Source organism: Pan paniscus, chromosome 3 (assembly GCF_029289425.2).
Source record: "Pan paniscus chromosome 3, NHGRI_mPanPan1-v2.0_pri, whole genome shotgun sequence".
Lineage (NCBI taxonomy): Eukaryota > Metazoa > Chordata > Mammalia > Primates > Hominidae > Pan > Pan paniscus.
In genome coordinates, this window is record NC_073252.2 from 60953587 (window position 1) to 60981554 (window position 27968).

Consider the following 27968-nt stretch of genomic DNA (forward strand, 5'->3'; position numbering starts at 1 on the left):
ATGTTCTTGTATGGACACATCACTTGTCTTATGTAATTTATTTTAGAAAAGTTTCCAGAAACGTAGTCATGAGAGGTCCATGTTTGTGCATTTTGTTTGACACAGAACTAAAGATAAAATAACAAAACATGGTTCAAATAATTTTTTGTATATTTTGTTTACATATAATTTATATACCACACAGCACCTTCAACTGAGGCATGGTGTGCAGTGCAGGCTGCCATTTTTGCTGTTTGTGCAAGTTAGCTGTTCTGCCCTTCGAGCTTTGGAGAGTCCAAATGTACATTTGGTGGAAGGAATTCCCCAGTTGCTGCACATCTGCTCTATAAAAACATGGCCAGAGTGCTTCTTTAAGCAGGTACCAGATCCTGTTCCTCCTCACTGGGTGGGACTTCCCAACAGGGGACTCCAACCACTCCCACCAGTGTTCTTGTGTCTACAGAGATTTGAAAACTCCCTGTGACAGAGCTCCCAGAGAGAGTTACGGGCTGGCATCTTTGCTGTTTAAGTGACTTATCAATTCCAGTCTGTAAGCTTTGAAGAACCCATGCTGACTGGGGTGAAAATGATACAGCAGAACAGCACAGCAGCCATATAAAAATGGGGCCAGACTGCTTTTTTAATTGAGTTCCTGACCCTCGTCCTCATTACTGGGTGGAGACTCCCCACAGAGATTTTTGGCTACCATCACTGGTATTCACAGGCTGACAGAGGTTCCAGGCATCCCTGGTAAAGAGACCCCAGGAGGGAGGGCAGGCTGACATCTTTGCTGTTTGGGCAACTTAGCCATTCCAGCCTTCTAGCTTTGGAGTGTCCAAGGCAACCGAGGGCTGAAGTGTACCCCCAGCAAAGCACAGCTGCTTTATGAAAATGTGGCTAGACTACCTTAAGCAGGTCCCTGATACCATTCCTTCTGACTAGGGGTCTGATCTCCCAACTGGGGTCTCCAGCCACCTCTTAGAGGTATGTTTGTGGCAGAAACAGGTCCATATCTCCCTGGGATGGAGCTACCAGAGAAAAGGGCAGGCTGCCGTCTTTCCTGTTTCTCAGCCTTCACTGGTGATACCTCCAGGTACTAAAAAATCTGAGGTGAATAGTGACTGGAGTGGCCCCTAGCATAACACAGCAGCCCTACAGAAAAATGATCAGAGTGTAATGTGGTTGCCTGCTCCTGTATGTCCTCATCATGCAGATCTTCCAGGCCTGGGTCTCTAGCCAACACCTGCCCAATCTATCCAGCTAGTAGCAAAGTGGCAACTCCTTGGAGAGAGCCACTGGGGAAACAAAAAGCCTCTCAGCCACTGCATCTGCAGTGAAACTTTCCTTGACTCCCTTGGACAAACAAAGGAGCAAAGACACTGAGCCATTGCTGGCTTGCATCTCTCTGAGATGAAGCCACAGGAACAAACAAAGTAGCAAAGCAGCAAGCCAACTGATGTGGAGCCCAGAGCAGTGGGTGCAGGAGAATCTGTAGCAGTGTGGCCATCTCTGTAAGTTCAACTTTCATGAATAAGAGACCCTAGCCCTTGGGTAACAGTCAGACCTGATCCCTGCATGGTGATCCTGCACATCAGATGAGGCTGGTCTGATTTGAGACTCCTTGATCTTCTACCCTCTCCTGGGGCCCCAGCCTTGCCATGCCTACTTACAGGGCAGCCAGAAACAACCATAGTTTCTGCAACAGAGGACCAGGCCTGACTGACAGAGAGTTCCAGTGACACAGTCCCTACAACTGTGTACCAGTCTGCATGTTCCCTCCCATACTGCAGCTTCGACTGAGCCTTTCCCCTGAGAAACTCCTCACACCACTTTGCTGAGTGCATGCCTGCATGGGTGGATTTTGCTGTACTTGACCTACCAGCACACAGGAGTGCAGTGCATCCCTCCATGAACCCCCACCGCATTCACTCAAATCACACTGATAGCCTTTGCAACACTGCAAAGAGAGCCTTGATGGGCACAGAACCAGAAATCCCTGTCAAGCCAGTGCCCACCTTTTTCTGATGCTGCATAGAGGACAGGGGATCCTTCCATACCCTGAGTGATCACTTCTGCTTGCAGGGCACAGAGAAGGCACCCAGACTTGTGCTGGCAATCACCCCACCCTAAACAAACACCACCTCCAGTGTAACATCACACAGTCTCCAGCAGGGGTCTTCCATTCCCCTTCCAACTGCTTTGCTTCTGCCACTGTTGTGAACACTCAGAAAGAGGCAGACACTCCTGCACTCACTAGCACTCTGCTGCACTTGTTGCACCTTGATCACCCTAGTGCAGTAGACTTAAAGCCTTGAAAAGCCAGAGATCAAAGCTGGGGCTCAATGCAAGTCCATCAGAGTTAAAGCATACCGTCCAGGAGTTGGGAACTGAACTCTGCCCCCTCTACAAACAATGTCGGTTGGCTGAATCCACCTTATATCACAAACAAACCTTCAAGGCAATCAAATAGAATAAAAGAAAAAAAAATCCAAAGGCCAGCAACCTCAAAAATTGAAGGCAGATAAGCCCACAAAAATAAGAGAGAATCAGTGCAAGAACAGTGAAAACTCAAAAAGACAGAGTGCATTCTTTCATCCAAATTACAGCATCACCTCTCCAGCAAGGGTTTAGAACTGGGCTGAGGCTAAGATGGCTGAAATGACAGAAGTAAAATTCAAAACAGGGATATAAACAAAGTTTACTGAGCTAAATGAGTATATTGTAACCCAATGCAAGAAAGCTAAAAATAATAATAAAACATTGCAGAAGCTAACAGACAAAGTAGCCTGTAAAGAGAAAATGTAACTGACCTCATAGAGTTGAAAAGAACACCGCAAGACTTTTATAACGCAATCACAAATAAACCAACTGAAAAATAATAGCAAAATAAACCAACTGAAAAAAAAATTATGAGAGCTTTAAGACAGGCTTTATGAAATAAGACAGGCAGGCAATAATATAGAAAAAAGAATAAAAATGAATGAACAAAACCTCCAAGAAATATGGGATTATGTGAAAAGAATGAGTCTATGAGTATTTGGTGTATCTGAAATAGATGGAGACAATGAAATCAACTTGGAAAGTATATTTCAGGATATCATTCATGAGAACTTTTCCAATCTAGCTAGAGAGGCCAAATTTAGAAATCAGAAAACCCCAGTGAGATAATCAATGAGAAGCTCATCCTCAAGACAAATAATTATCAGATTCTCCAAAGTCAAAATAAAAAAAAAATGTAAAAGACAGCTAGAGAGAAAGGCCAAATTACCTACAATGGGAAGCTCATCAGACTAATAATGGACTTCTCAGCTGAAACCCCGGAAGCCAGGAGAGATTGGCGGCCAATATTCAACATTCTTATAGAAAAGAAATTGCAATCTAGAATTTCATATCCAGCCTAATGAAACTTCATAAGCAAAATAAGAACCTTTTCAGACAAGCAACAGCTGAAGAAATTGGTTACCACCAGACCTGCCTTGCAAAAATTTCTGAAGGAAGCACTGAATTTGGGGGGCGGGGGGTGGGAAAGAGTGTTACCAGCCTTTACAAAAGCATACGGACGTACACATACTAGTGACACTGTGAAGCAAGCACATAAACAAGTCTGCAAAATTACTTGCTAACATCATTATGACAGGATCAAGTCCACACATATCAATATTAACCTTAAATATACATGGGCTTAACACCCCTATCAAAAGACACTGAGGGGCAAGCTGATTATAGAACCAAGAACCATTGATATGCTGTGTTCAAGAAACCCATCTCACCTGCAGTGACATATATAGGCTCAAAATAAACCAATGGAAAATAATCTAACAAGAAAATAAAAAAAAAAACAGAAAAAAGCAGCAGTTGCAATTCTAACTTCTTACTAGACAGACTTTAAACCAACAAAGATAGAAAAATGACATAGAAGGATGCTACAGATGTATACTATTAAGATGATGAAAAGGAGGCAGGACTAGTTTGCAGCTTCTACTCTAATGGATAGAGCAGTGTGTTGGGACTCATGTCATGAACTGTTTCTCCAAGGATTACAGCAGGAACACACCAGGAAAGCGGAGAAAATTCACAGACTCTCTGAAGGAACTGGACCACCACTGCAGGCTCCCTGAGATGCTGAAAAACTGAGTCTGCTTGCTTTCTAGGTGAGGAGGCTTGTGGTTAGCCCTTCAGAGTTGGTCCAAATTGAAATGAGGAGAATGGGCCTTTAGAGTCCTACACGTGACCAGTCATTGGATATGGGCTGTCTTGGAAAAGTCACTACATGCTAGATAGCTTTCAGCAGAGATGTACTGAGAGAAAGCTTATAGGTGAGGTATGTCAGTTTTTAATCACTTCATCATCTGGAAAGTAATTTCTATATTCCCAAAAGGGAAATCTGGGTGACACATAAAGCATGCACTCAAGGACATTAAAAATGTTGAGCAATATTGCCACTCTGCTGGCAATATTTGCTCACAAACTGTGTTCAAATATCCTTTTAAGAAAGATTTACCTCATTTCAGGTTAACAGATTATTAATAGAATAAAAACAAATTTATCTATTTTGTGACATGCATCTTTTCCTTCCTAATTCTACTTTGATGTAAATTTCTGGTGAGACTTTTTAAAGTAGAACTTACCTGAATTACAAGGCAATCTGTGAAACAAGTTCAGTAGTAGGCGTTTAGAAGATAAATACTTTCTAAGAGTGAGAAACGTAAGCAATGTTGCAAATATTCAGAAAAGGAAAATATTGTGATTTAGACAAAATATTTTCAAATGAAGCAAAGTAACTGTAATTGTACTTAAAACATATCTGTTTGGATAAAAATAAAAGGAATTTCTACAGTCAGAAAAACAATGTCAAGGAACATGAAATGAAGCTAATATAATAAGTGTGAAACTACATAGAGAAAATGAAGATGGTCTATTTGAGAATGTTTAGATAAATAAGAATAGATCACACCACTGCCTCATTGTTGGCAAAATGATGCTTTCTTATACTAGAAACTCTTTATATACAACTAAATTATCTCTTGTTCTGGAGACAGCCACATTTACAATAAGACTGAAATTTATTATTCACACATACAAACACAAAATCATTCATCCTTTTCTTTATTCTCTTGCTTTCCAAAACCTCTATTGTCAACACTTAAATCATTATGACATTGATTGACATTGATATGTACCAAGTTAGAGAAAGTTATAAAGAAAGATAGCATTTTAACAGTTGTCTAAGAAATGGGCTTTTTTGTTTCTTATGCTGACCTTTGTATTCCAGCTCTGAGTCCATGAGAATGTGCTGGTGTGGCCAGTGAAATACAGTCTTTATATCAATTTAATGTTGATACTTGATGAACTTGCTCAGAAACACCATGAGGTAACTGTGCTTGTCACCTTCAGCTTCCATTCTCATTGATTCCAACAAGCTGCTGTTAAATTTGAGGTTTATCCCACATCTTTTACAGAGAATGAACTTGATTTCATTTTTATGAAATTGATCAAGATGTGGACATACAAGTTCCCAAAGAGTACATTGTTGGCATATGATTCAAAGATGCAAAAAACACATATTATGAATGTTCTGATACTGTTCAAAAGCTCTGTGAGTATGCTGTTTTGAACAAGAAACTTACAAGGAACAACAAGATTCCAGAATTTATGTCATTCTTGCAGATGTCACTTCTCATTAGTGAGCTGCTATCTGAACAGCTTAATCTGGTAAACATTTGTTATACATTTGGTCTACAATCATCCATTTACAACTGGCAGTATGTACCAAGAACTCTGTGGAGGACTTTCATTACCTCCTTCTAATGTAACTGTTGTCATATCAGAACTTAGTACCAAAATACATTTATAGAAAGGTGAAAAATCTTTTCCATTTTCTTCATTTTGACTTTGCATTTGAGACTTTTAACAAAAAGAAGTGGAATCAGTTTTACAGTGAAGTATTAGGTAAGTTATTATTTAATTTATTCACTTTTCCCTCCAATATGTGGAAGGAAACTTTCCTTTCTTTGTGTCTGTTAGAGTGTGTTTATGAATTAAAATAAAAAATGACCTTTTTTGTTATTTGAAAGACAAGGTTTGGCAAGTTGGTGGAGACACTGAAACCCTCATACATTGTTGGTGAGAATAGAAAATTATTCACCCACTTTGAAAAAGTCCAGCAATTCCTCAAAAGGTTACCTATATATTTACCACACAATTCAATAATTGCGTTTCTAGACATATACCCAAGAAAAATAAAAATATGTCCAAAGAAAGCATGTACATCAATGTTAATCAACGCTATTCATAACGGCCAAAAGTGGAAGAAAATCAATGTCCATCCACTGATAAATGAATAAATAAATGGTGTTTATAAGTAGCATCTGATACTATTTGGCAATAAAAATATCAACGCTATGCATAATGGCCAAAAGTGCAAGAAAATCAATGTCCATCCACTGATGAATGAATAAATAATTTGTGTTTATAAGTAGCATCTGATACTATTTGGAAATAAAAATGAAATCCTTATATACACTATTCTATGGATGGTCCTTTAAAAACATTAAACTAAATAGAAGAAGCCAGCCACAAAAGACCACATATTATATAGTTTCATTTATTTTTCAAAAGATCCTGAATAAGCATATTTGTAGAGGCAGAAATTAGATTACTGGTTGCCCAGTGCAGGGTGGATGCAGAAATTCAGGTGGGGAGAAGATATTTAATATACAGGATTTTTTTTAGATAAAACTGATTGTTATGTTGGATGCACAAGTCTGTGAACTTACTTGGAAATATTTAATTTTAAATAATAATTGATGAATCATATGGTATATGAATTATACTTCAACAAAGTTTTACAAGATATTCCTTGAACCACGATATTCAAAAATTCTATCTGCATTGTATAATTACTTCATCTCTTATTCTGTGTCAAGGGGCCTGCAGGACTCTCTCACTTGCCACTGTTCTTGACACTATTACAAAATACATTACATAAAACAGGATACTTGCAAGGTCATTAAACTTAGGTGGATGACAGCAAATATAAACATAAAAGAAACATCAAATATTCTTGAGTAAATATGAAGTAATCGAACTTTGTCTCCTTGCCATCCATGTACTCAGGATGCTCATATAATGTATTTACTTTGAATTGAAGCAGCTTTGTTTTAACTTGATTGATTTATCCCTGTATATAAGTATGAGAAAGAAACAGTGACTGGAAAAGAATGATCACATTGCACCAGGATGGCTCTGAAATGGACATCAGTTCTTCTGCTGATACAACTCAGTTGTTACTTTAGCTCTGGGAGTTGTGGAAAGGTGCTGGTGTGGGCCGCAGAGTACAGCCCTTGGATGAATATGAAGACGATCCTGAAAGAACTTGTTCAGAGAGGTCATGAGGTGACTGTACTGGCATCTTCAGCTTCCATTCTTTTTGATCCCAATGACTCATCCACTCTTAAACTCGAAGTTTATCCTACATCTTTAACTAAAACTGAGTTGGAGAATATCACGATGCAACTGATTAAGAGATGGCCTTACATTCCAAAAGATACATTTTGGTTATATTTTTCACAAGAACAAGAAATCATGTGGGCATATAATAACATAATTAGAAACTTCTGTAAAGATTTAGTTTCAAATAAGAAACTTACGAAAAAACTACAAGAGTCAAGATTTGATGTCGTTTTTGCAGATCCTTCTTTTCCCTGTGGTGAGCTGCTGGCTGAGCTATTTAACATACCCTTTGTGTACAGTCACAGCTTCACTCCTGGCTACTCATTTGAAAGGCATAGTGGAGGATTTATTTTCCCTCCTTCCTACGTACCTGTTGTTATGTCAAAATTAAGTGATCAAATGACTTTCATGGAGAGGGTAAAAAATATGCTCTATGTGCTTTATTTTGACTTTTGGTACCAAATATTTGATATGAAGAAGTGGGATCACTTTTACAGTGAAGTTTTAGGTAAGAATTTTTTCAATCAGTAACATGAAGCTCTAACTTCTTTCTGTCTTTGAAGCAGAACTTGTACAAAGCCATAAAGTCAAGGAAGTGGAGTTTTTGGTAAGTGAATTTATGAAATGAAAATACAAGATGGTCTATCAATCTCACAAATATTATAGAAAAGCTTAAATTATAGGGTCAGTGAAAATGCTGTGACCATCACTCATACAGAACACCCCAGGAAATCATATACCTATATATTAGTACACCTAAGACTTTAAGTAATTACACATCTGTTTTATCATAGAATGTTTCAGATCTTAAAAACAGCAAGTTCCATCAAGTAACATCTAACCGAATGCATAGATTTAGAATGAGTAATTACACATCTTTCTACAACTATCTATATAACTGCAAAAATTTTTCCTTGTAAACCTCAGTTTTCTTATTTAGAAATTAAAAGATGTTCCCATGTTATCAGGAGGTTGTCTTCACAGTAGAGAGAGATAATGTCTATATCTCAGATGCAAAAATCAATAAGGGTAATTTGAAGTTTCAAATGTTTCTATACTCCTTCACTAAAGAATTGGAAATCATTTATTTAAAGTCCAATCATCTCGTTGAAGTGTGAAGGTTGTTATATCTATATAGTTTATTTGAAACTGTGTCTCTTTATTTAAAAATATGAGACAGATTAAGGTTGAGTACAGATTTCTATTTCAATAATTTCTCAAAAATTTCTAGCTATAATTTACAAATATCTTTACTTAATATTATTAAGAACTTAGCTTGAATCCAAATGAGTAGTTGGTACAATGATTTCAGCCAAACTCTCAAAATAGTCCACGGTTAACTTGAAGAACCAAAGATAAAAGGATTAGCTTAATGATTTGTGTAAACTAGACTATTAGTTAGAAAATTATTTTTATGGTTACAGTAGAATTAATTGATTATGGAGCTCAAAGATTTTTTTAAATATCCAGTGGCTACTATTGAAGTTTTAAAGAGAAAATAAATTGATGTTTAATTCTCTATGACTTATTTTAATAATTGTGAGCATACTGACTTGACATTAGAGATGTAGCTTAACCTCACAATTCTCCCACCACTTTGCCTTTCTTATAAATAAACATGGCAAAATATAGAATACATAAAAAATAAATTATTCCTATATGTATATATTTTTCAAAGCATACAAACCTTACCTACATTTTTGCCTACATTATTCTAACCCCTTTCAGAAAATTACATAAAGTAATTATCTTATGTCATCCACTTCTTTTCTTTATTCCTATCAGGAAGACCCACTACCTTATCTGAGACAATGAGGAAAGCTGACATATGGCTTATGCAAAACTCCTGGAATTTTAAATTTCCTCATCCATTCTTACCAAACGTTGATTTTGTTGGAGGACTCCACTGCAAACCTGCCAAACCCCTACCTAAGGTAAACGTACTTTCATTGGTTTTATTTTGTTGGCTTCAAAGTTTCAGTAGAAATGACTCTATAGCCTTCATTCAGAGTGTTTGGTTTACATTGAAAAAAGATGGAAAGTAGGTGGGGTAAAGCAGATACCAATTAGAAACTCATGTACATGTTGATACCATCATAAGCATGTGAGTTTCATGCATATTACAAATAGGAATACTAAGGAAACTTTGAAAATAGGGTTGGTTAAATTAAAGTCTTGATTATGCAACATCTAAGAAGGTATTGGTCATTCATTCAAAGAATATTTATAAAGAGATTAGCACAAAACACAGGTAAGTGCAGAATTTTCAGAGAAAAAAATAGACACAGTTTTCTGTCCCTACATACCTTACATTCTACTTTGAAATATAGAATATAAGTAAGTAATGAAAAGTATATAAAAATTATTTTCTCAAGGAAAAACCCAATGCTAAGAAAGCATCAGTGGAGATAATAGAAAGTATCCTGGAGTCACTGATGAGTACGATGAGAGCTGAACAATAAGCAGGAATAGGGAAAAGAATGACGGGGAGAGGCAGACAAAAAGGGAAAGCAGATAAAGTGGTCAGGACAGTTCTCAAGTCCTCAGGTTTAGTTTGCAGGGAATGATTAAGAATCAGACAATGCTAAGAGGTAGATTAGAGCCAGATACGTATTAGGAGTTGAAATATTTATTAAGAACATTGAAAAAGTCCAAAAAAAGAGTTAAGAAATAAGGATATATGAAATGATTCTCTTTTTAAGAAAAGGCTCCGAGATATTCAATGGATTAAATTGCAGAAGGGCCAGACTGTAAAGACCCAAACATTCAGGAAATTTTTCATGGATTCAGGTAGCAGATGATGAAAAAGTGGACTACACTGTTGATAGAAATAATTATGCCTACATTTACAAAAATAGTGCCAACTTCATATTGTGTTGTGTGGAAAAAATATTAACACAGACAAAACACTTAAAATGTCTCTGGCATATAGTCAGTGACTCAGAAATGTTATTAATTTTGCAATTATGATTATTTTGTGATTATTACTAATACTACTGACTACTAAACATGTGAAAGTCACTTGAGATATCATTCCTCATTTAAGAGAACCAGATTATTCAGCACATCAAGGTTATATTCTCTTGCAAAGTCATAGATGACAGATACCCTGTGGACTTTACTAATAGTAGACATACCAGTTGTGACAGTAAGATAAGCTAGTTGAAATTCTAAAATTCTTCCATAAGTAATAGGATCTTCACCAGTATTCCAGCTTAAAACACTTCCTCAACAATATAAATGTATGCCTCAAATATGTACAAACACAGGGTTCACGTGATTTTAATAAAGCATTTAAATCATTGTGCATTGAGATCCCAGAATTTTACATTTTAGAGCATAAACATACCCTATTAGAGCAGATGATTTCTGCCTTATGACAAGCAACTCAGTAAGACTTCCTGGGGGAACTCGTCTTGACATCATAGGTGACTGACAGAGAAGCACAGAGATAATGAACACTGCATGCATAATAAAGACCAAATAATTTCTACCACTTGTGTCTGAATAGTGCCCTTAGTTTCAATATGAAAAAAATACCATCAGCGTATAAGATTACATTCTTTTTGAAGGAAAAGAAGAACCTCATATATTTTAAATTAACATCACATTTTAAGACATATGTGCAAAGAAGGCTTCTTCAATGCATTATTATGCAATCTCTTAAAAGATCATTTTTACTTGCATAAAACTGAGATTTTATTCCATTGTTAAAACTCAGTATCTATGTTTAATGCAAATTGTATGGGCTTTATATAGTCAGTTTCTCAAGAGTCAAACGATGAGGTAAGACTAATGAAAAATATATACCACTCTACCCTACTCTTGAAAGATTTCCCCACTCACACTAAGGGAAACTGATAGTGCCAGTAGAAGGAGGAAGAGAGTAGGATGTGTAGAAGGACAAGAAAAAAAGGTTGACTGGTAGTACATTAGTGGTAATTACTAATACTAGCTCTTGTTATTAACTTGCAGAAAGCTTTGAATGCAAGTCAATGGTTGTGAAACCAGTTCTTTAATTGCTTATTATGTAAAATTTTTGCTAACCCAGGTTGCTTTCTTTTCAATTATATATTAAATTCTCAGATAATTTCTATATATTTTAAGAGAATAAGACACTTGACAAAATATATCAGGTGTTTTAAAAATACATATTGTTATTAATTTTATAATATAGTCATGTGAAATAAAAAAATCAAGATGTACCTATGAAACATTATGGAAAATATTCACAAAATTAACATTGGAAGTAATCCAACATCTTATATGAAATAATGATTAAAAACTTATGTGCCTATGATAGCACTAAAATAATTTTATCAATGAAATGTTCAATTACGCTGTCAGCCATAATACAAATACAGTGAATTAGAAAATGATAAATATAACAAGATGGTAAGTTTTTGCAGGAGAAAATGTATATGCAATAAGATTAAAATTTTCTAAATAAGTGTCACATCTGTACATTGACCTATATAAATAGGACAAAATCCATAATAAAATAATACATATTTTCTATAAATAATATCTCTAGATAGAAATTTTAGAAAAAAATTATTTTAAAAAATCTTTTCATACTTTTATAAAATTTCTTACATTAATTTTGTATTATTTTTATAATATTATCACAAAAGGAGAAACAACCAGTCAATATCAGTGAGGAATCTCTACACAGAGGTTAGATTCTTTAAACACTGCACAGAAAAATAAGGCTCTGGCATCAAGCTAGTGAGGTGAAACACTGAACACGAGTTACATTAAATGTGGCTACAGGTAACTGCAATCACACACAATACCTAGATGCCCCAAGTATTATGTGGAATAGTACAGGGACTATCATGTTAACTTAAGATTAAAAATCATATTTTAGAAAAAGCTCTATAATATGTGGTGCACAGTTAATATTTAGACACTTTTTTCTTTGTTTTTTTAAAAACCATTTGGAAAAGTTTTACCCCAATGATTAAATCTGAAAGTATTTAAATTTAAATATTGGCATATGTTGGGGAACACAAGTCAGAATAATTCTCAATCAGTTGCAGCCAAGCACATCTTCACCAGGAGTGTAATGTGGTGTGCGTGAGCTACTCAAAAGAGAGACAAGATCTCCCCTGCAGAAAGGCCTGGTGGCCTCTTCTATTCTGGTGCCAGTGCTGCCTCTGAGACACAACAAAGTGATGATGAGAGTTCCTCACATGCAGTTATAAATAGCACATCAATTTAACAGTGTGATTTCAGGGCAATAGGTGCTCCACCTAAACAATAACCTGAAAAATACAGTTATTCAACTACTAACTACAAACTGTACAATTCTGTATTATAAATGAGACTCTAAGGACTGATTCATAAAAATTCCAAATCACAATACTAGACTCCAGAATGTCAGTGATTCTTAACCACCAACTGTTATTTTTTATTTCATTTTTTGAAAAGCTACCGGAAAACTGACAAATTTTAAGTGAAGCATAAAACATTGTAGAGTAACGTAAATGTAGATATAAAATTATCCCAACTGTAAGTAGCTTTTCCTCAGTGCTCATAGTTAGGGAAGTAAACCACTAATGGCTTCAAATTAAAAGAATTCTACAGAAAACCTGAAATAAACAGAAGTGATTTAGTAGAACAAAAATATAGAATTAAACCCTAGTGGTGCCACTTTTCCAAGAACTTATATTAGTAATTATAGTATTATAAGTGAAGAGTCTGGGTATATTTTTTAACATTATCTCCCTAACTACAATGTAATAGTTCCATTTATTTTCTCCATTACACACATACAGACACATACCTACACACACACACATATTTACACAAATATCCTTAACAGAGGCCAAATATCTCATACATCTTCTTGCAAAGAAACAGTGATTGAGTCAGTTAAAAAATATTATTTACTCCAATAATTCCTCAAAATACTGGATTTTCTCTCTTTGATATTTTGTACCAATTCTTTCAGCAGTGCCTGCTGTGGTGATACTCTTTTGTGATGCAACATTTTTTTTCCCACAGCAAATGGAGGAGTTTGTACAGAGCTCTGGAGAATATGGTGTTGCGGTGTTTTCTCTGGGGTCAATGGTCAGTAACATGACAGCAGAAAGGGCCAATGTAATTGCAACAGCCCTTGCCAAGATCCCACAAAAGGTAAGATAAAGTGCCTTACTGGTGTGGAAAACTACTGAAAGAGGCTGTTAAAGTTTGTGATCTACATACAAAGAATATTAAAGAGTAGATTGAACTCTTTATAGCTGAATACAGCCTTAAATATGCTTGTATAGCATCCACTGACAGAAGTAATAGTTGTGCCTCAGACTTAGTGATTACATGTGGCCCTGGGGGAGTTACTACCCTTGGTATGCATGAGTGGTTCCTATTAGCATCAGTGGGAACTCAGTACTCCATATGTATTCACAAAAGGGAGCTTGAGACCCACAGTTATTTTTAATTTCTGATATTAACAGTCATACCTACTGCTGAATTTAACTCAATATATTTCAGTTAAGTGAAAATGGTGCTTAATGTAGTCTTTAGAATGACTTTCAGGTATTTTCAACTAAAAATATATATCCACAACTGCATCCCTGTAGAAATACAAGTAAGATTTATGATAATTTTCTTCAAAAGAGTTTTCCTAATCTCAGCAGTATCCAATGGGTGAAGAACACTTGACTAACTCTTGGGCCACCTCTATTACTTGTACTCTGGAAGCCCTTAGTGAATGTTTACAATTAAGGAATGTAGTATTTCTGTTTGTACTTTAAGTCAAATGCTTATATGAAATATGTGGCAACAAATAGAGAAGACTGGCTCTGTTGGTCATTATGCAGCATATACTGTATTTAAGGTTCAGTGGTAGTATAGCATGATTGAATGTCATTAATATAGGAATAATAACTGGCACATGTGGAGAGTAGGGGAGTAAAAAGAATGAATTCCAGTCCTGTGATTAAAAGTGTAAACTATAGGCTGGGCATGGTGGTTCACACCTGTAATCCCAGCACTTTGGGAGGCCGAGGCAGGCGGATCACGAGGTCAGGAGATCGAGATCGCCCTGAACGATATGGTGAAACCCCATCTCTACTAAAGATACAAAAAATTAGGCAGGAGTGGTGGTGTGTGCCTGTAACCCCAGCTATTCAGGAGACTGAGGCAGGAGAATCGCTTGAACCGAGGAGGTGGAGGTTGCAATGAGGCAAGATCGCACCATTGCACTCCAGCCTGGGCTACAGGGCCAGACTCTGCCTCAAAAAAAGTAAACTAGTAAACTAGAGACTCTACTGCAGTATATTTCAGGACTTAGAAGTTTTACTTTTATAAACATGGTGCCTGGAAGATGTCACTAATGTATTTTACTTCAGCATAGGGAACAAACATTTTAAGAATATTAATCAATATTCCTGTATGGTAAGTTTTTAACAATTTTTTAAAAGAAACTTTATGAATATGACAAATAAGAAAGTTCAGGCCTAAAAATTTAGCTTTTGGGAAAGAACTAATTATCTCAGATATTAGTTCAAAATCAAAAATATACATGGATGATGCTATAATAATAGAGGCTGTTTTTCATTTATAATAAATTTGGCATTAATAATATGACCAGGAATAAATTTATTTAAGAAATATAGATGAAGTATCGATATTATCATGTTATTGGGGTCAGGTAAGAGTTATCACCAAATTCTGCCCCTGTCATTTGACCCTTTTGTTTAAGAATTCCTGATGGCACTGCACTGTACACACTACAGATGTTATCAGAAAAAGTTAGGTTTTAGTGGGTGACTTCACTAGCAAAATAACAAATAGCAGGTATTTCAAAAAGTCTGACATGCATCATGCAGTTTAGGTTTGCCATATTATCCAGCCTCAGATACTTCCTCTACATTTTGGAATAGGCCTATCTGAATGATGTTCAGGCTACTATTCAGAGAAAGAGTGGCCTAGGCCAACAGACAACTAGTCCAAGTACCCACACAGCCAGGTAGATTTAGAGAAAGAGGAAAAGCAGCTTGCTCTGCTGGACTGGGCCCAGCCAATATCTGAAGCAGGAAGATGAAAGGGAAAGGATGGAGATGGATCCTGACCTGAAGGTGGATCCTGTCCAGTATAAAATGTGGCCCACAAGGACTCAGCAGTAACTACCAGATTAACAACCCCTCCCAATGGACGCAGCAGAAGGAAATATAGGAAGGAGACAAACAGAAGGAAGCCAGGCAGGGGAACAGGTTCAGATGCCCCCTCCATAGAACATAGTAGGAATATATTTTCTTCTATATAGAATAAACCAGTGACCTTTGTGAATTTGTCAATTACTTTTTAATTTCTTATCTGATAAAGCTTTCTTGTAATGACCTCTAAATTTTGCTGAAACCTGAGTTACTTTAACACTGATGTAGCAAATAAAATTAAACACTGAAAATTATTGTTCAGTTTATGAGGATTGCTTTGGAGCTTCAAAATTAGTAACTTAAACATAAAAATGTCTTGGCTATAGAAGAACATATTAATCACTGTTGTCAAAGCTTTGTAGCACCTTGTCTAAGTGTTAATAATCTGTTGACCAAATTCAGCAAAATACAATTTTGAGGTTATTGAAAAGCTTTATTTTTATTCCTGATACCAACATGTTCCTCATTTCTATGCCAAAAAAATCCAAAATTAGCAATACCGGTTGGTAATACTCTGAATTTGTGACAAAAATTGTCACTTGAAATTTTTCTTGGAAGTAGTGCTTGATAATTTGTAATTCCAATGAAGTTATACATAAAACCCTTGCAGCATTTATTTATTTCTTGTAAGTAGCTTATTTTATAGACTTGCTATTTTGTCAATCAAAGGACAACAGGCTCTAATATAATAACCTACAGACAAGTAGATATATTGAAACTACTCATATTACTCAAAAAGAAACGAATACATTACAATTAAATTTGGAGATGAAAACTAATATAAAATACATAAAACCAAATAAACATATAGGTCATTACTAAATTGTTACTGTTTTTTTACACCAGAATTGCAATGACTCCCTATAATTTTTTATACTTTTTTAAGAATATTTTTTTTAAATTAAATTAATTTAACCTTTATTTTTAACTTCTATTTTAAGTTCAGGAGTACATGTGCAGGTTTTTTACATAGGTAAACTTGTGTCATGGGGGTTTGTTGTACTGATTGTTTCATCACCCAGGTATTAAGACTAATATTCGTTTATTATTTTTCCTGATCCTCTCTTTCCTCCCATCCTCCACCTTCCAACACATCTCAGGGTATGTTGTTGCCGTCTATGTGTACATGTGTTCTCATCTTTTAGCTTCCACTCATAAGTGAGGACTTGTTACACTTGGATTTCAATTCCTGTGTTAGTTTGCTAAGGCTAATGGCCACCAGCTCAATCCTTATCCCTGCAAAATACATATTTTTGTTCTTTTTATGGCTGCATAATATTCTGTAGTGTATATATATCATATTTTCTTTATTCAGTCCATAATTGATGGTCATTTAGGTTGATTTCATGTCCTTGCTATTGTGAATAGTAGTGCAACTAACATATACTTTCATGGATCTTTATGAAAGAACAAGTTATAGTCCTTTGGTTATATACCTAGTAATGGGATTGTTGGGTTTCATGGTATTTTTGTCTCTAGGTTTTTGAGGAATCACCACACTGTCTTCCACAATGATTGAACTAACTTACATTCCAACCAACAGAGTATAAGAATTCCTTTTCCATACAACCTTGCCAAAATCATGATATTTTTTGAGTTTTTAATAATGGCCATTCTGACCAGTGTGAGATGTTTTCTCATTAGGGTTTTGATTTGAATTTCTCTAATGATGTGTGATGTTAAACTTTTTTTCTGCATATGATGGTTAGCCCCAAGTAGTTCTTCTTTTAAAAAACATAACAATTTTCTAAATACTTGAACTTTTCATTGATAATCTTATTTTTCTAAGGTATTATTTTGGAAAATAATGGTTTCTTATATACCTAAATCATTAAAGTTCAGAAAATAAAATGTGGGTATTCTTTTTACATCGGTCTTTGAGTAGATTTGTTTACTAACATCCCTTGATCTCATTCCTACCCTTTTTACAGTTCTAACATTCTACAATTTTTGAGTTCCACTCATGGAATAAGATATTCTCTTTACTGTAACAGGTTCTTTGGAGATTTGATGGGAATAAACCAGATGCCTTAGGTCTCAATACTCGGCTGTACAGGTGGATACCCCAGAATGACCTTCTAGGTAAAACTCTGGTGAACAAATACTGGATATATTAGTAACAGCATATTAGAGTGTTAATAGTTCATCATGAAATAAGCTTATTGAATATTAGTTAAGGAAAACAAAATGTAACTTCTTTATATTTATTTTCCAGTCCTAGGGGGAAAAATTTGCTATAATTGTTAGCATTTTATGATATACACTCACATTCTTCACGGTCAGAATCAGAGAGAATCTTCATTTCAGGTGTTATTATATCTCACAGAATTTTTCAATATCTTCTCGGGCTGTCCCTCTGTCTCCTATTTCTACAGCTTTACACCTGTTTTTTCCTCTCCTGCAGGGTTATTTCAAATGCCACTAAATATAATAGCTCTTCTATCACCAGTGACTCTGTATTTTCTGGAGGACTAAATTCCTAATCTTAATCTTAAAGTAATGACACATTTCATGATGAAGTGTGACCTGTCTTTCCTCAATCCTAGCACCACCACCAACCCACTGCCTGCTGCCTTGCATACCCCACATATCACACTCTGTGACTGTACTTAGAATAACACTTCATTTCATGCCCATCTCTTTGCTGTCCTCTTTTGTGCACATTTTTAAAATCTAGAATGCTCTTTTTCATTAGTCCAACTGGAAATCTTGTATTAAGTTTTGCAGTCTGAAGTCACACACACCATATAGCCTTCAGTTACATCTCCAACACAAGTACCTGTTTTTTCCTCTGAAGTCTGAAAAGTAATAGCAAATTAGTTCAATGTGTTATCTAGAAAACACTGTCACTTTCAGAGCCTTTCATTGTGCATCTCATTTTATTCCTATGAATAATTTTGCTAAAATTCATCCAATCCTAGGTCATCCAAAAACCAGAGCTTTTATAACTCATGGTAGAGCCAATGGCATCTACGAGGCAATCTACCATGGGATCCCTATGGGGGGCATTCCATTGTTTTTTGATCAATCTGATAACATTGCTCACATGAAGGCCAAGGGAACAGCTGTTAGAGTGGACTTCAACACAATGTCGAGTACAGACCTGCTGAATGCACTGAAGACAGTAATTAATGATCCTTCATGAGTAGAACAATATTTTTCATTAGGTGGTATTAATAGATAGTTTTTTTGTCAGTAGTTAGCATAAGTTTCATCCTTTTTATGAGAGTAATTTTGAAAGCATTTAAATGATTTAACCAATCCCAAATCTGCTTTTATTTTTTATCTGTTATTTAAAAATTGTATTTAAACCCCATACATCTAGTGAGTAACCAGCTAGTGAAACAATTTTCTAAACAAAAATAATTTTAAAATGATATAGATAATATAAAAAAAATTTCTTAAAAATTTGACATAATGAATCCATAGTAGAAAGGAAGAATAAACTTGAAATAATATAATAAAATGTTTTAATTAAATATCTAAAATGTCTCAGAATATAACTATTTTCTTGCTGAAAAATTAATTTTTATTATCATTATTGTAACAGACTTGAAAATGAGATTTAATTTTGAGAGCATAAAACCCACCTATTTATGGCAAAAATTCCAAATATTTTTACAATGTTTACAGAGTCATGAAGTCATCACCAGTATATAAGTTTGGAACATTTTTATCAACACAAAAGAAACTGCAATGACACCAAAATCACCTCCCATGACTGCCTAGTCATAGTCTAACACCAATTTGTTTTCTTTCTCTACAGATTATTCTCTCTAGATATTTCATATAAATGGAATCATACAGTCTAGGGTACTGTGTAAATGACATTTCACCTAGCCTAATTTTTTGTTGTTTTTTTTATGGTTTTTAGTTTAATTCATGTTGTTGTGTGTTTTAATATTTAATTTCCTTTTACACTTGTATAATATTTTGTAATACGAATACGTCATAATTTAGTTGTTCATTTATCAGTTCATTGGCCTTTTGATTGTTTCCAATTGAGGCTACTATGAATATTGCTACACATGTTTTTGCATAAATATGTTTTCCTTTCTCTTGGGTTGATACTATAAGTGGAATTGCTGGCTCATGTGAGAACTGTATGTTTATGAAGAACTGCTAAACTGTTTTCCAAAGTACTTGTTCCATTCATCACTACCACCAGCAGTACAACATGGTTCCAATTCCTCCACACTGTTGCCAAACCTCTTATTATCTGTCTTTTTCTTACAGACTTCTTAGTGCATATAAAATTATCTCTCATCCTGGTCTTGGATAGCATTTTCATTACTGCTAAAGATGTTGAGAATCTTTATATGTGCTTATTGATCATTCATATATCTTCTTAGAAAATATGTCTACTCCAATCCTTGGAACATTTTTAACTTTGCTATTTGTCTTACTATTAAGTTTTAAGAACTATTTATATATTATGGGTCAAATCAGATATATAATTTTTAAACATTTTTTCCCATTCTGGGTGACCAAACTTTTACTTTTTGATGATGGTCGTTGAAGCACAAAAAATATAATTTTAAGTTAATTTTTAATAATTGATTTTATTCACACCCCAAAGATAACAATGTGCAAAATTCCTTGTGGAGTCCAGCTACCATCAATTCCACATTTATAACTACTCTCAATAAAGTTTTTGTGTAAGGAGGGTATCATCTAAAGGAATACTTTAAAAATATTGTATCACAAAGAAAATAGAAGGATAATGAATGATCAAAATACCTTTAAAGAAGATAGGAAATAATTGAAAAGAAACACAAACCAGCTTGGACAAATAGAAAAGAAATATAAAACAAAGTGGTAGATTTAAATGTGATTATACAAATACTTTCACTCAATCTAAACAGACTTTTAAAAAAAGAGCAAATAATGAGTAAGGACATAAAACATTTGAAGAACACAATTAACAAATGGAATCTTATAATGTAAAATGATATACACACACATATGTACATATACAATACACATATAGGTATCGTATATATCAACTGGAAGACACATTTTCGTAGAGCATGTCGAATAGTTAATAGTCGTTTGAAGTGGCATGTGGTGGGAAATAAATCAAGACTTAGGAAATATAAAAAGATTCAATATCATAAAGACTATATGATCCAGCCATAGTGGAAGTAAGGGATGTTATAAATACTATTACTAAAATATCTTTAAATATTGGAAATTAACAAAATACACTTCAAAAAAATTTAAAGTCAAGAAGTAAATCATAATTATGCATGCACTTTTATCTCAGCAATTCTACTCTCAATTATATACACAACAGATATGTATAAATATATAAATCTAATGGTATATGGAAGAGTGTTCATGACAGAATTATCAAGTGTCCAAAAATTGTTAGCAACAGAAATATCTATTCAACATAAAATGAAGACATAGTTTGTGTTTTATCAATCAACAAAATATTACACAGCAATGGAATTACCCAAGAACTGCTATATTAAAAAAAACAGACACTAAGGAGTACATATTATATAATTCAATTATATAAACAAGCAAAACTAGTGCTGCTATTCAAAGTCAGGCTAATCTTTAGTTGGTGGACAAAAGTGGTGACTAATTGGTTCAGAAAAAGAGAGCTATTCTAGGCAGGTTGTGATCTCCTGTACCATGAACTGAACAATAAGTAAATTGGTATCTTCGCCTCAAGATAATGTTCAAGATGATCTTCCACTTTTGAACTATTCATTTAGTGCATGTATATTTATCTTTTGTATTTTATATTTAAATGTATATTTTATGAGATATATAAATCATTTTAAAAATTCTAGGAATCAGATAGAAAATAAGCACAGAAAACAGAGAAAATCCTAGAGGTTCCATCAGAGTGTGGCCAGTAAAAGCCTCTCTTAGAGGTAACACTTAGAGGGAAGCCACAACAAGAGAGAGAAGCATGCCTTGGGTGTAGCGAGAAAGAATACTCCAAGAGCGGGAGAGAAGGGATAAAATGTGTAAAGTGCTAAGATGAGAACACCTTTGGAAGCTTAAAGGAAAATAGAAGGCCAATCTAGAAGACAGTGTGCAGGTAAAAGTGTTAGAAAAAGACCTTGCCAGTGTCTAACAATGTAGGGTTCTGTAGACCAAATAACAGAGTTGGATTTTATTCTGAAAATAATGAGAAGCCAGGCAAAAATCTTAATCAGGAGAGTGCCATAATCTCACTTTAATTGCAAAACATCATTCTGGCTACAGGGTAGGAAACAGTAGGAGACAAAAGAGTAATCTAGAAGCAAAGTGACTAGCTATGAGGCATGTCACCCACCATGATAAAATTCCTTTTTAGGAACTGAGAGATGATAATTCTCAGATTGCATTTTCACATCTTTCTTACAGCACTTAAAATGGCTCATGATGTTGAGCACATTCTAATATGCCTGTTTTAGAACTAATAGTGTAATGTGGAATGTGTTCATAATACAAAGGATAAATGCTTAAGGAATGAGTATCTTATTTTCCATGATGTGATTATTTCACATTGTATCAAAACATCTCATATACCCCATAAATATATACACTTAATATGGACCCACAAAAACTTAAAATTAAAAAATTAAAAACAAATGATGTCAATACTAATTTCTGATCAATGCCAACTTCTTATCAGCTTTGCCCTGACATGGACCTGAACTTTGTCATAGATTTGTCTCCTATCTCTAGACTTTGATATTATTTTGAAATTTGCACACCAGGTTCATTACAATTTCATTAATGGCTAATTCAACCTCTGTACCCTCAAATGATTTATTTTTATCCTTTGGACTTAACTAATTTTAATTTCTAGCATAGAAACATTTGTTCTCTCTTAAATTCTCTTTTCACATCATGAAATCTAATGCATCCAACAAATTCTAATCCATAAACCAAAATCTCTATAACCAACAGGAAATAAAATATTTTATTTTGCACCCACTTATATGTGGCACTAACTTTTAACATCTATTCAAAAATTTCACATATTTCTATTTTATATTCTATAAGTTTATGTTTATTTGATTTTCTTTAACTGTAAAGAGAATGTTATATGGTTTCAGTCACTCATTATGATCAGCTTATGAAGCCCACAGACCAAACAGTCTTCTGGATCAAGTTTGTCATGAGCCACAAAGGAGCCAAGTACTTGCTGCCACCTGCCAACAGTCTCACATGGCTCCAGTACTGCTCTCTGGTAGTGCTGGCCTGTGAGGCAATTTTTACTCTCTTTGTGATAATATTTTGCTGGTTTGATTATCAAAAGTTTGTTAAGACAAGAAAAAAAAAGAGAGTAGCACTGTTTGAGATCTAAGGCAAGGAGGCATGATAGGGAAGGTCATGACATTTAATGCCACCAATATTCATCAAGGTGTGGCAAAATTCTCCTCCATATTTCACAAGACTTGTGCCTTCCTGATTTATTCAAATATTTTACTCTTCATTAAACATTAAGTAATATATAATTTTAATTTCAGAAATCCTAAAATTACTCAATTTTGATGCTTACTTATGTATATTTCTAAACTGAAAAAAATGAGATTCACTGAAAACTCAGGTTGTTTACTTGAGAAGGTGGGGGAATAATGTATTTCTACTGTGCATTTTTAGAAACCCCTTTTTTATTTTTATTTTATTTTTTACTTCCAACATTTATTGTAATTCCAGAGGTACATGTGCAAGAGGTGTAGGTTTGTTACAGAGGTAAAGAAAACTCTTCTGTATAAACAAATACAATGATATGGATTATGTGTGTCCCTGCCAAGAAAAACAGAGCAAGATCCTTCTTAAAAATGGCAAGACATATTTTGTTCTTACTAATGAAGTAGGAGATAGAGACTAGAGTATAACCTGAGCTCAACTCTAATTAAGACAAAGGTAACTGAGGCTTTTAAAGAGAAAAGTGATATGAATAAATTGAGGAAAACAAAAAGTAGCTAGTGGGATATGTGAAAATGGAAAATTACATAAAAATTTAGTGGGAAATAATTGAAAATTATTAGACAAAGTGGATTAGGCAGTGTATGTATGTTTTGCAGTTTGGCAGCATCACATTCTTTTGAGTCAAGACCTACCATGGAAGCTAGGGTGACCTTTAAAGGCAAATTCATGAACTAGTGCACATATAAGCTAAGCTAAACTTGGCCAAGTCTCCTAACATGGTGTTTATGCAAGTCTTTTATGTTACATGGGAGTGTACAAATAAGTCCTTCATGAAATACAAAATATTTCTTAATGAGAATGTTCTTTGTTTCAAAATTATTGATGGTCATAACTGACTTCCTATCCAAAACTATGCAACCTGGTAAAATCCTTAGTTAGAAAGACAAAAGATGTTTTCCACATGAGGCCTGGACTATGCTTGAGTTATTATTTTCACTTTAGTAACAACCCTTTGTAATTGGTTAATAATACACAAAATAAAATGCGAGGCTAGTTCCCTTTAGATAGGAATTATAGATATGGTTCAGAAAGTTTAGTCCAGTCCCTCTAGATTACAATGTTACATGATTTCTGTCCTGCAATAATATCTCACTATTTCTTGGCCTTAACTTGTCAAGTCAGACATTTCCAACTTTTTTAATACCTGGAATACTGAGGATACACAAACCAGAAATATATATAATCATTTTACTTATTCTCCCCTCATAACATGGAAAAATAAATTGTAGATGGAATAAAGAGCCAAATATCCTGTACAATAATTTTTAAAATCTATGTTCAAGAAAGCGTAATAAATGGCAAAAGCTCTCTAAATCCTGCCTTTAAATATTGGTCATTACAGCATCTGGATTCAGAAAAAGGTTTGCAAAGCAAATCACAGAGAAGGAAAAAAACAACTTAGAGCAGTTCTTCTGTCTGACAAGAGATGTGCCTGAACAATCAGATGGAAGAGAAGCATAATGATCATTCTAACACATGAAAAAGATTTTTATATTACTCTTTTCTATGAAAAAAATATTTTTAGCAACAATTGGTTATAAAACAAATTATTTTAATATCTAGAAAAGAAATATACACTGAATATTTTATTTTATTAAACTTTGAACATATAATCATGCCACTAGAAAGAAAAAAATAACAAAGTGCAAGAAAGGAAAAAAGTAATGCATTTGTGCGCTTTAATTATAGTAATGTCTTTTTTTAAAAAAAACAGGGAGAAACTTATGGATAAATATTAGTCTGAGGCAATAATGATGTTCAGCATGTACTACAAAAGCTGAATTCTAGTCTGTTTATATTTTCTTAATGAAGTATCTTCTGAAAATGTATCGGAATATATCAGAATATACTTTCCTAATAAAGTATGTTCTTAAAATAGATCGTCTTTGAAATTCTTAGACCATATATCCAGATACACATATCTATGTCTATCCATGAGTGAACACATAATACTTTCACTAGTTTAATTCTGAGAAGCCTTTTTACATAAAGTGATATGTACATATATACTTAGGAAAATATGTGAACATGACGGTATGCTTGATGGAGAGTCATAAAAATTCCATTATAAATTGGATTACAAAAATTGCAATAATATGTTGTGTCTGCTCTTTGGAGATTGATTGTACAAGCTTTTAAATATCTCCGCAGTTAAAAAAATTTAAACACAGAAACTCTAAGCAATCACATAGAATGATATAATTGAAATAACATTCTTCAAATTTGCGATATTCTTTTTTTAAATTTTGAATATGCTGCATAAAGACAGGGATATTCAAGCACCACAGAAGATAAACACAAAAATAACATAATTATAATTTTAATCTTTAAAATAACATATGAAGCTGAATCTATCTATGTCAAGGACAAATGGTTTATGTAGGAGTTTTCTGAATTAATTTCTTTGCAGAATGCAATATTTCTTAAAAGATAAAACAAATGTGCTATTAGAAGTTTTCCTCTTACTTTAAGTATATTCTTTAGTATTCTTAAGTATATTCTTTAACATTCATATTCTTAAACTTCAATATTAATGATAAACATTACTGAATAACTAAAGTGTGAGTCTTGGAAGGGATGCACCTTCCTGCATCAAGCACCTTACCATCACTCGAGTGTCCTCTACTGATGAAGCTTAACCTTCAACCAGCTGGCAAAAGAGGAATGCTTACAGGATCCTGATTCAGTATCATAAAGCTATATTTGGATCCGAGCTACAGTAAATTGAAAACTGGTGAGGCATAAAATTTCAAATTTCTCATTTGTTATTATTTTAAAGTTGTACCCTAAGACACTGAATCTTGGTAAAGTTTGGATGAGAAGGAGGCATGACTTTCTTTTTTGAAAGTGGGGGGCCATATAGAGGTTCAGACAAAGGTGAGCTTAGAGTTGGCCCACTGAGTCCGCAGTTCCACTGGTGGTCACTTGCCTAATGTCCAAATATATATTAAAAATTGCAATACTAGTAGGTTGGATTTTTTATTTCAGTAGTTGCTGGCTCAGAGTTGGTTAGAGGGGATTCTTGTTGTGCTGAGCCTGTGGATGCCCTTCACCTATCACCACTCTATTCATACTCCCAACAAACCAGCACTGGAGTCGCCAGTTATTTGGTGCTTTACTTATGATAAATATTAATTTTTCCAATTCAAAGTATATGAAGATATATAATTGATTTCATTGTTAGTCCCTAAATAATAAACTGATTAATCACTTTTTGTGTTTATGATCTAGTCAGAACTTTGTTCACGTACTGCACTCATTTTTTCAAGTGATATTTTTCATTAGATTCTTCTTTAGTATAGAGACTTTATTAAGGATAAATTTATTATTCATAAGAGATCCAGAATCCTAAGTCATCATGACCATGGCTCAGAGTGACTGGCAAAGAGACAAAATTAATAAAGATCAGATAAACAAGTAAAAATTAATGAATAATCCTTAGATAAGGTGAACTTTGCAGTTGGATTGATCAATAATAATGAAGACACGCAGATTGCAAGAGGTAGGATAGAATGAAATAAAAATTGAGACAATCATATTGAAACAGGGCATAAATACTTTAACAAAGCATATAATGGATAGTTAAGACCAAGAAAACAACTAGAAACTAGAGAGCTTTGGAAGAAAAACTAATCAGGAAAGCTTTAACAGAAGGTGTTAACAAGCAATACTTTTATATTTTAATCAGTTTACTGGTAATTTCGAGATCATTAAGTGATTCTTCTTGGGGGCTGTACCAGTCAATCATTCAGTTCCACTTTATTTTATGTAATCAAACAACATTTCATATAATTAGGGAGCACATTTCTGATTTCAAGAATATCTAATTATTTTTGTATTCATCCTCACCTCATCCCATCCTTGTTTTGTTAGTGACTCTTTCATCTCTGAACATTTGAATCATGCTTATTTAAAAATATTTTTGTAACGTTACGGTGGTTCACATCTGTAATCTCAACCCTTTGGGATGCTGAAATGAGAGCATTGTTTGAGCCCAGGAGTTTGAAATCAGCATGGACAACACAACAAGAGCTTATCACTACAAAAAATAAAATAATTAGTTGGGCATGGTGACATGCACCTGTGGTCCCAGCTACTCAGGGGGCTGAGGTGAGAGAACCACTTCAGCTTAGTAAGTTGAGGCTGAAGTGAGCCGTGATCACACCACTGCACTCCAACCTGGACGACTGAGCAAGGCCTTAAAAAATAAATATAAAAATCGAAAATCAAAATCTCATTCTGATCGTTTCCTCTATCTAGAATCCTTGAGTGCAAATCTTCCAATTGTGTATGACTGCTTAGTTTCTCATGTAGTTTTCTTGGGGAAATCTTCAACAGATTTTGCTTTCTGCAACATCCCTCATGTTCTGTATTGTAAGAGCATCCCTTCACAATTTTTTCAATTGTCTCTGCTGCAGTCTAGGGAGATCTCTAGTTCCACACATTTTTTCCCTACTTATTTTTTAACAGGATGTCACTGCATCCTGTAGAGTAAATTTTGTTCCCTGCTTCTAGAGACTATGTCTCATTAGTTTTCCTCCCAAAAGTCACTTTGTCACAGCTCTTACAAGCATCTATTCACAGAATTCCCTCTGATTTTAACAATCGGTAAACATCCTTCCTTCATTTTTTGTTCGTTTGTTTGTTTGTTTGTTTGTTTTTACTCTAATGTGGAATCTGAAGTGCAGGGACACAATCTCACCTCATTACAAACTCTGCCTCCCCGATTCAAAGAATTCTCATGCCTCAGCCTCCCGAGTAGCTGGGATTACAGGCGCCTGCCATGACATCTGGCTAATTTTTGTATTTTTAGTAGAGATGGGGTTTCATCATGTTGGCCAGGCTGGTCTCAAACTTCTGACCTCAGGTGATCTGCCCACCATGGCCTCCCAAATTGTTGGGATTACAGACATGAACCACTATGCCTAGATC

The 27968-nt window shown here is 34.5% G+C and overlaps 1 protein-coding gene across 1 annotated transcript; it reads left to right on the forward strand.

The window, feature by feature from the left end:
- The first annotated feature begins 7218 nt into the window (after positions 1 to 7218).
- On the forward strand, positions 7219 to 18752 carry LOC100980327 (UDP-glucuronosyltransferase 2B10-like). The gene is made up of 5 exons (XM_055111471.2): positions 7219 to 7939; positions 9217 to 9365; positions 13441 to 13572; positions 17588 to 17675; positions 18515 to 18752. Exons 1-5 carry the CDS (start codon positions 7219 to 7221, stop codon positions 18736 to 18738), a joined length of 1314 nt encoding a protein of 437 aa, XP_054967446.2. The 3' UTR covers positions 18739 to 18752.
- The last annotated feature ends 9216 nt before the right edge of the window (positions 18753 to 27968 follow it).

Coding starts and splice junctions, on each gene's coding strand:
- LOC100980327 (XM_055111471.2), top strand. CDS start 7,219: ATGGCTCTGAAATGGACATCAGTTCTTCTGCTGATACAACTCAGTTGT. Junction 7,940..9,216: donor CTTTTACAGTGAAGTTTTAG/GTAAGAATTTTT, acceptor TATTCCTATCAG/GAAGACCCACTACCTTATCT. Junction 9,366..13,440: donor CTGCCAAACCCCTACCTAAG/GTAAACGTACTT, acceptor TTTTTCCCACAG/CAAATGGAGGAGTTTGTACA.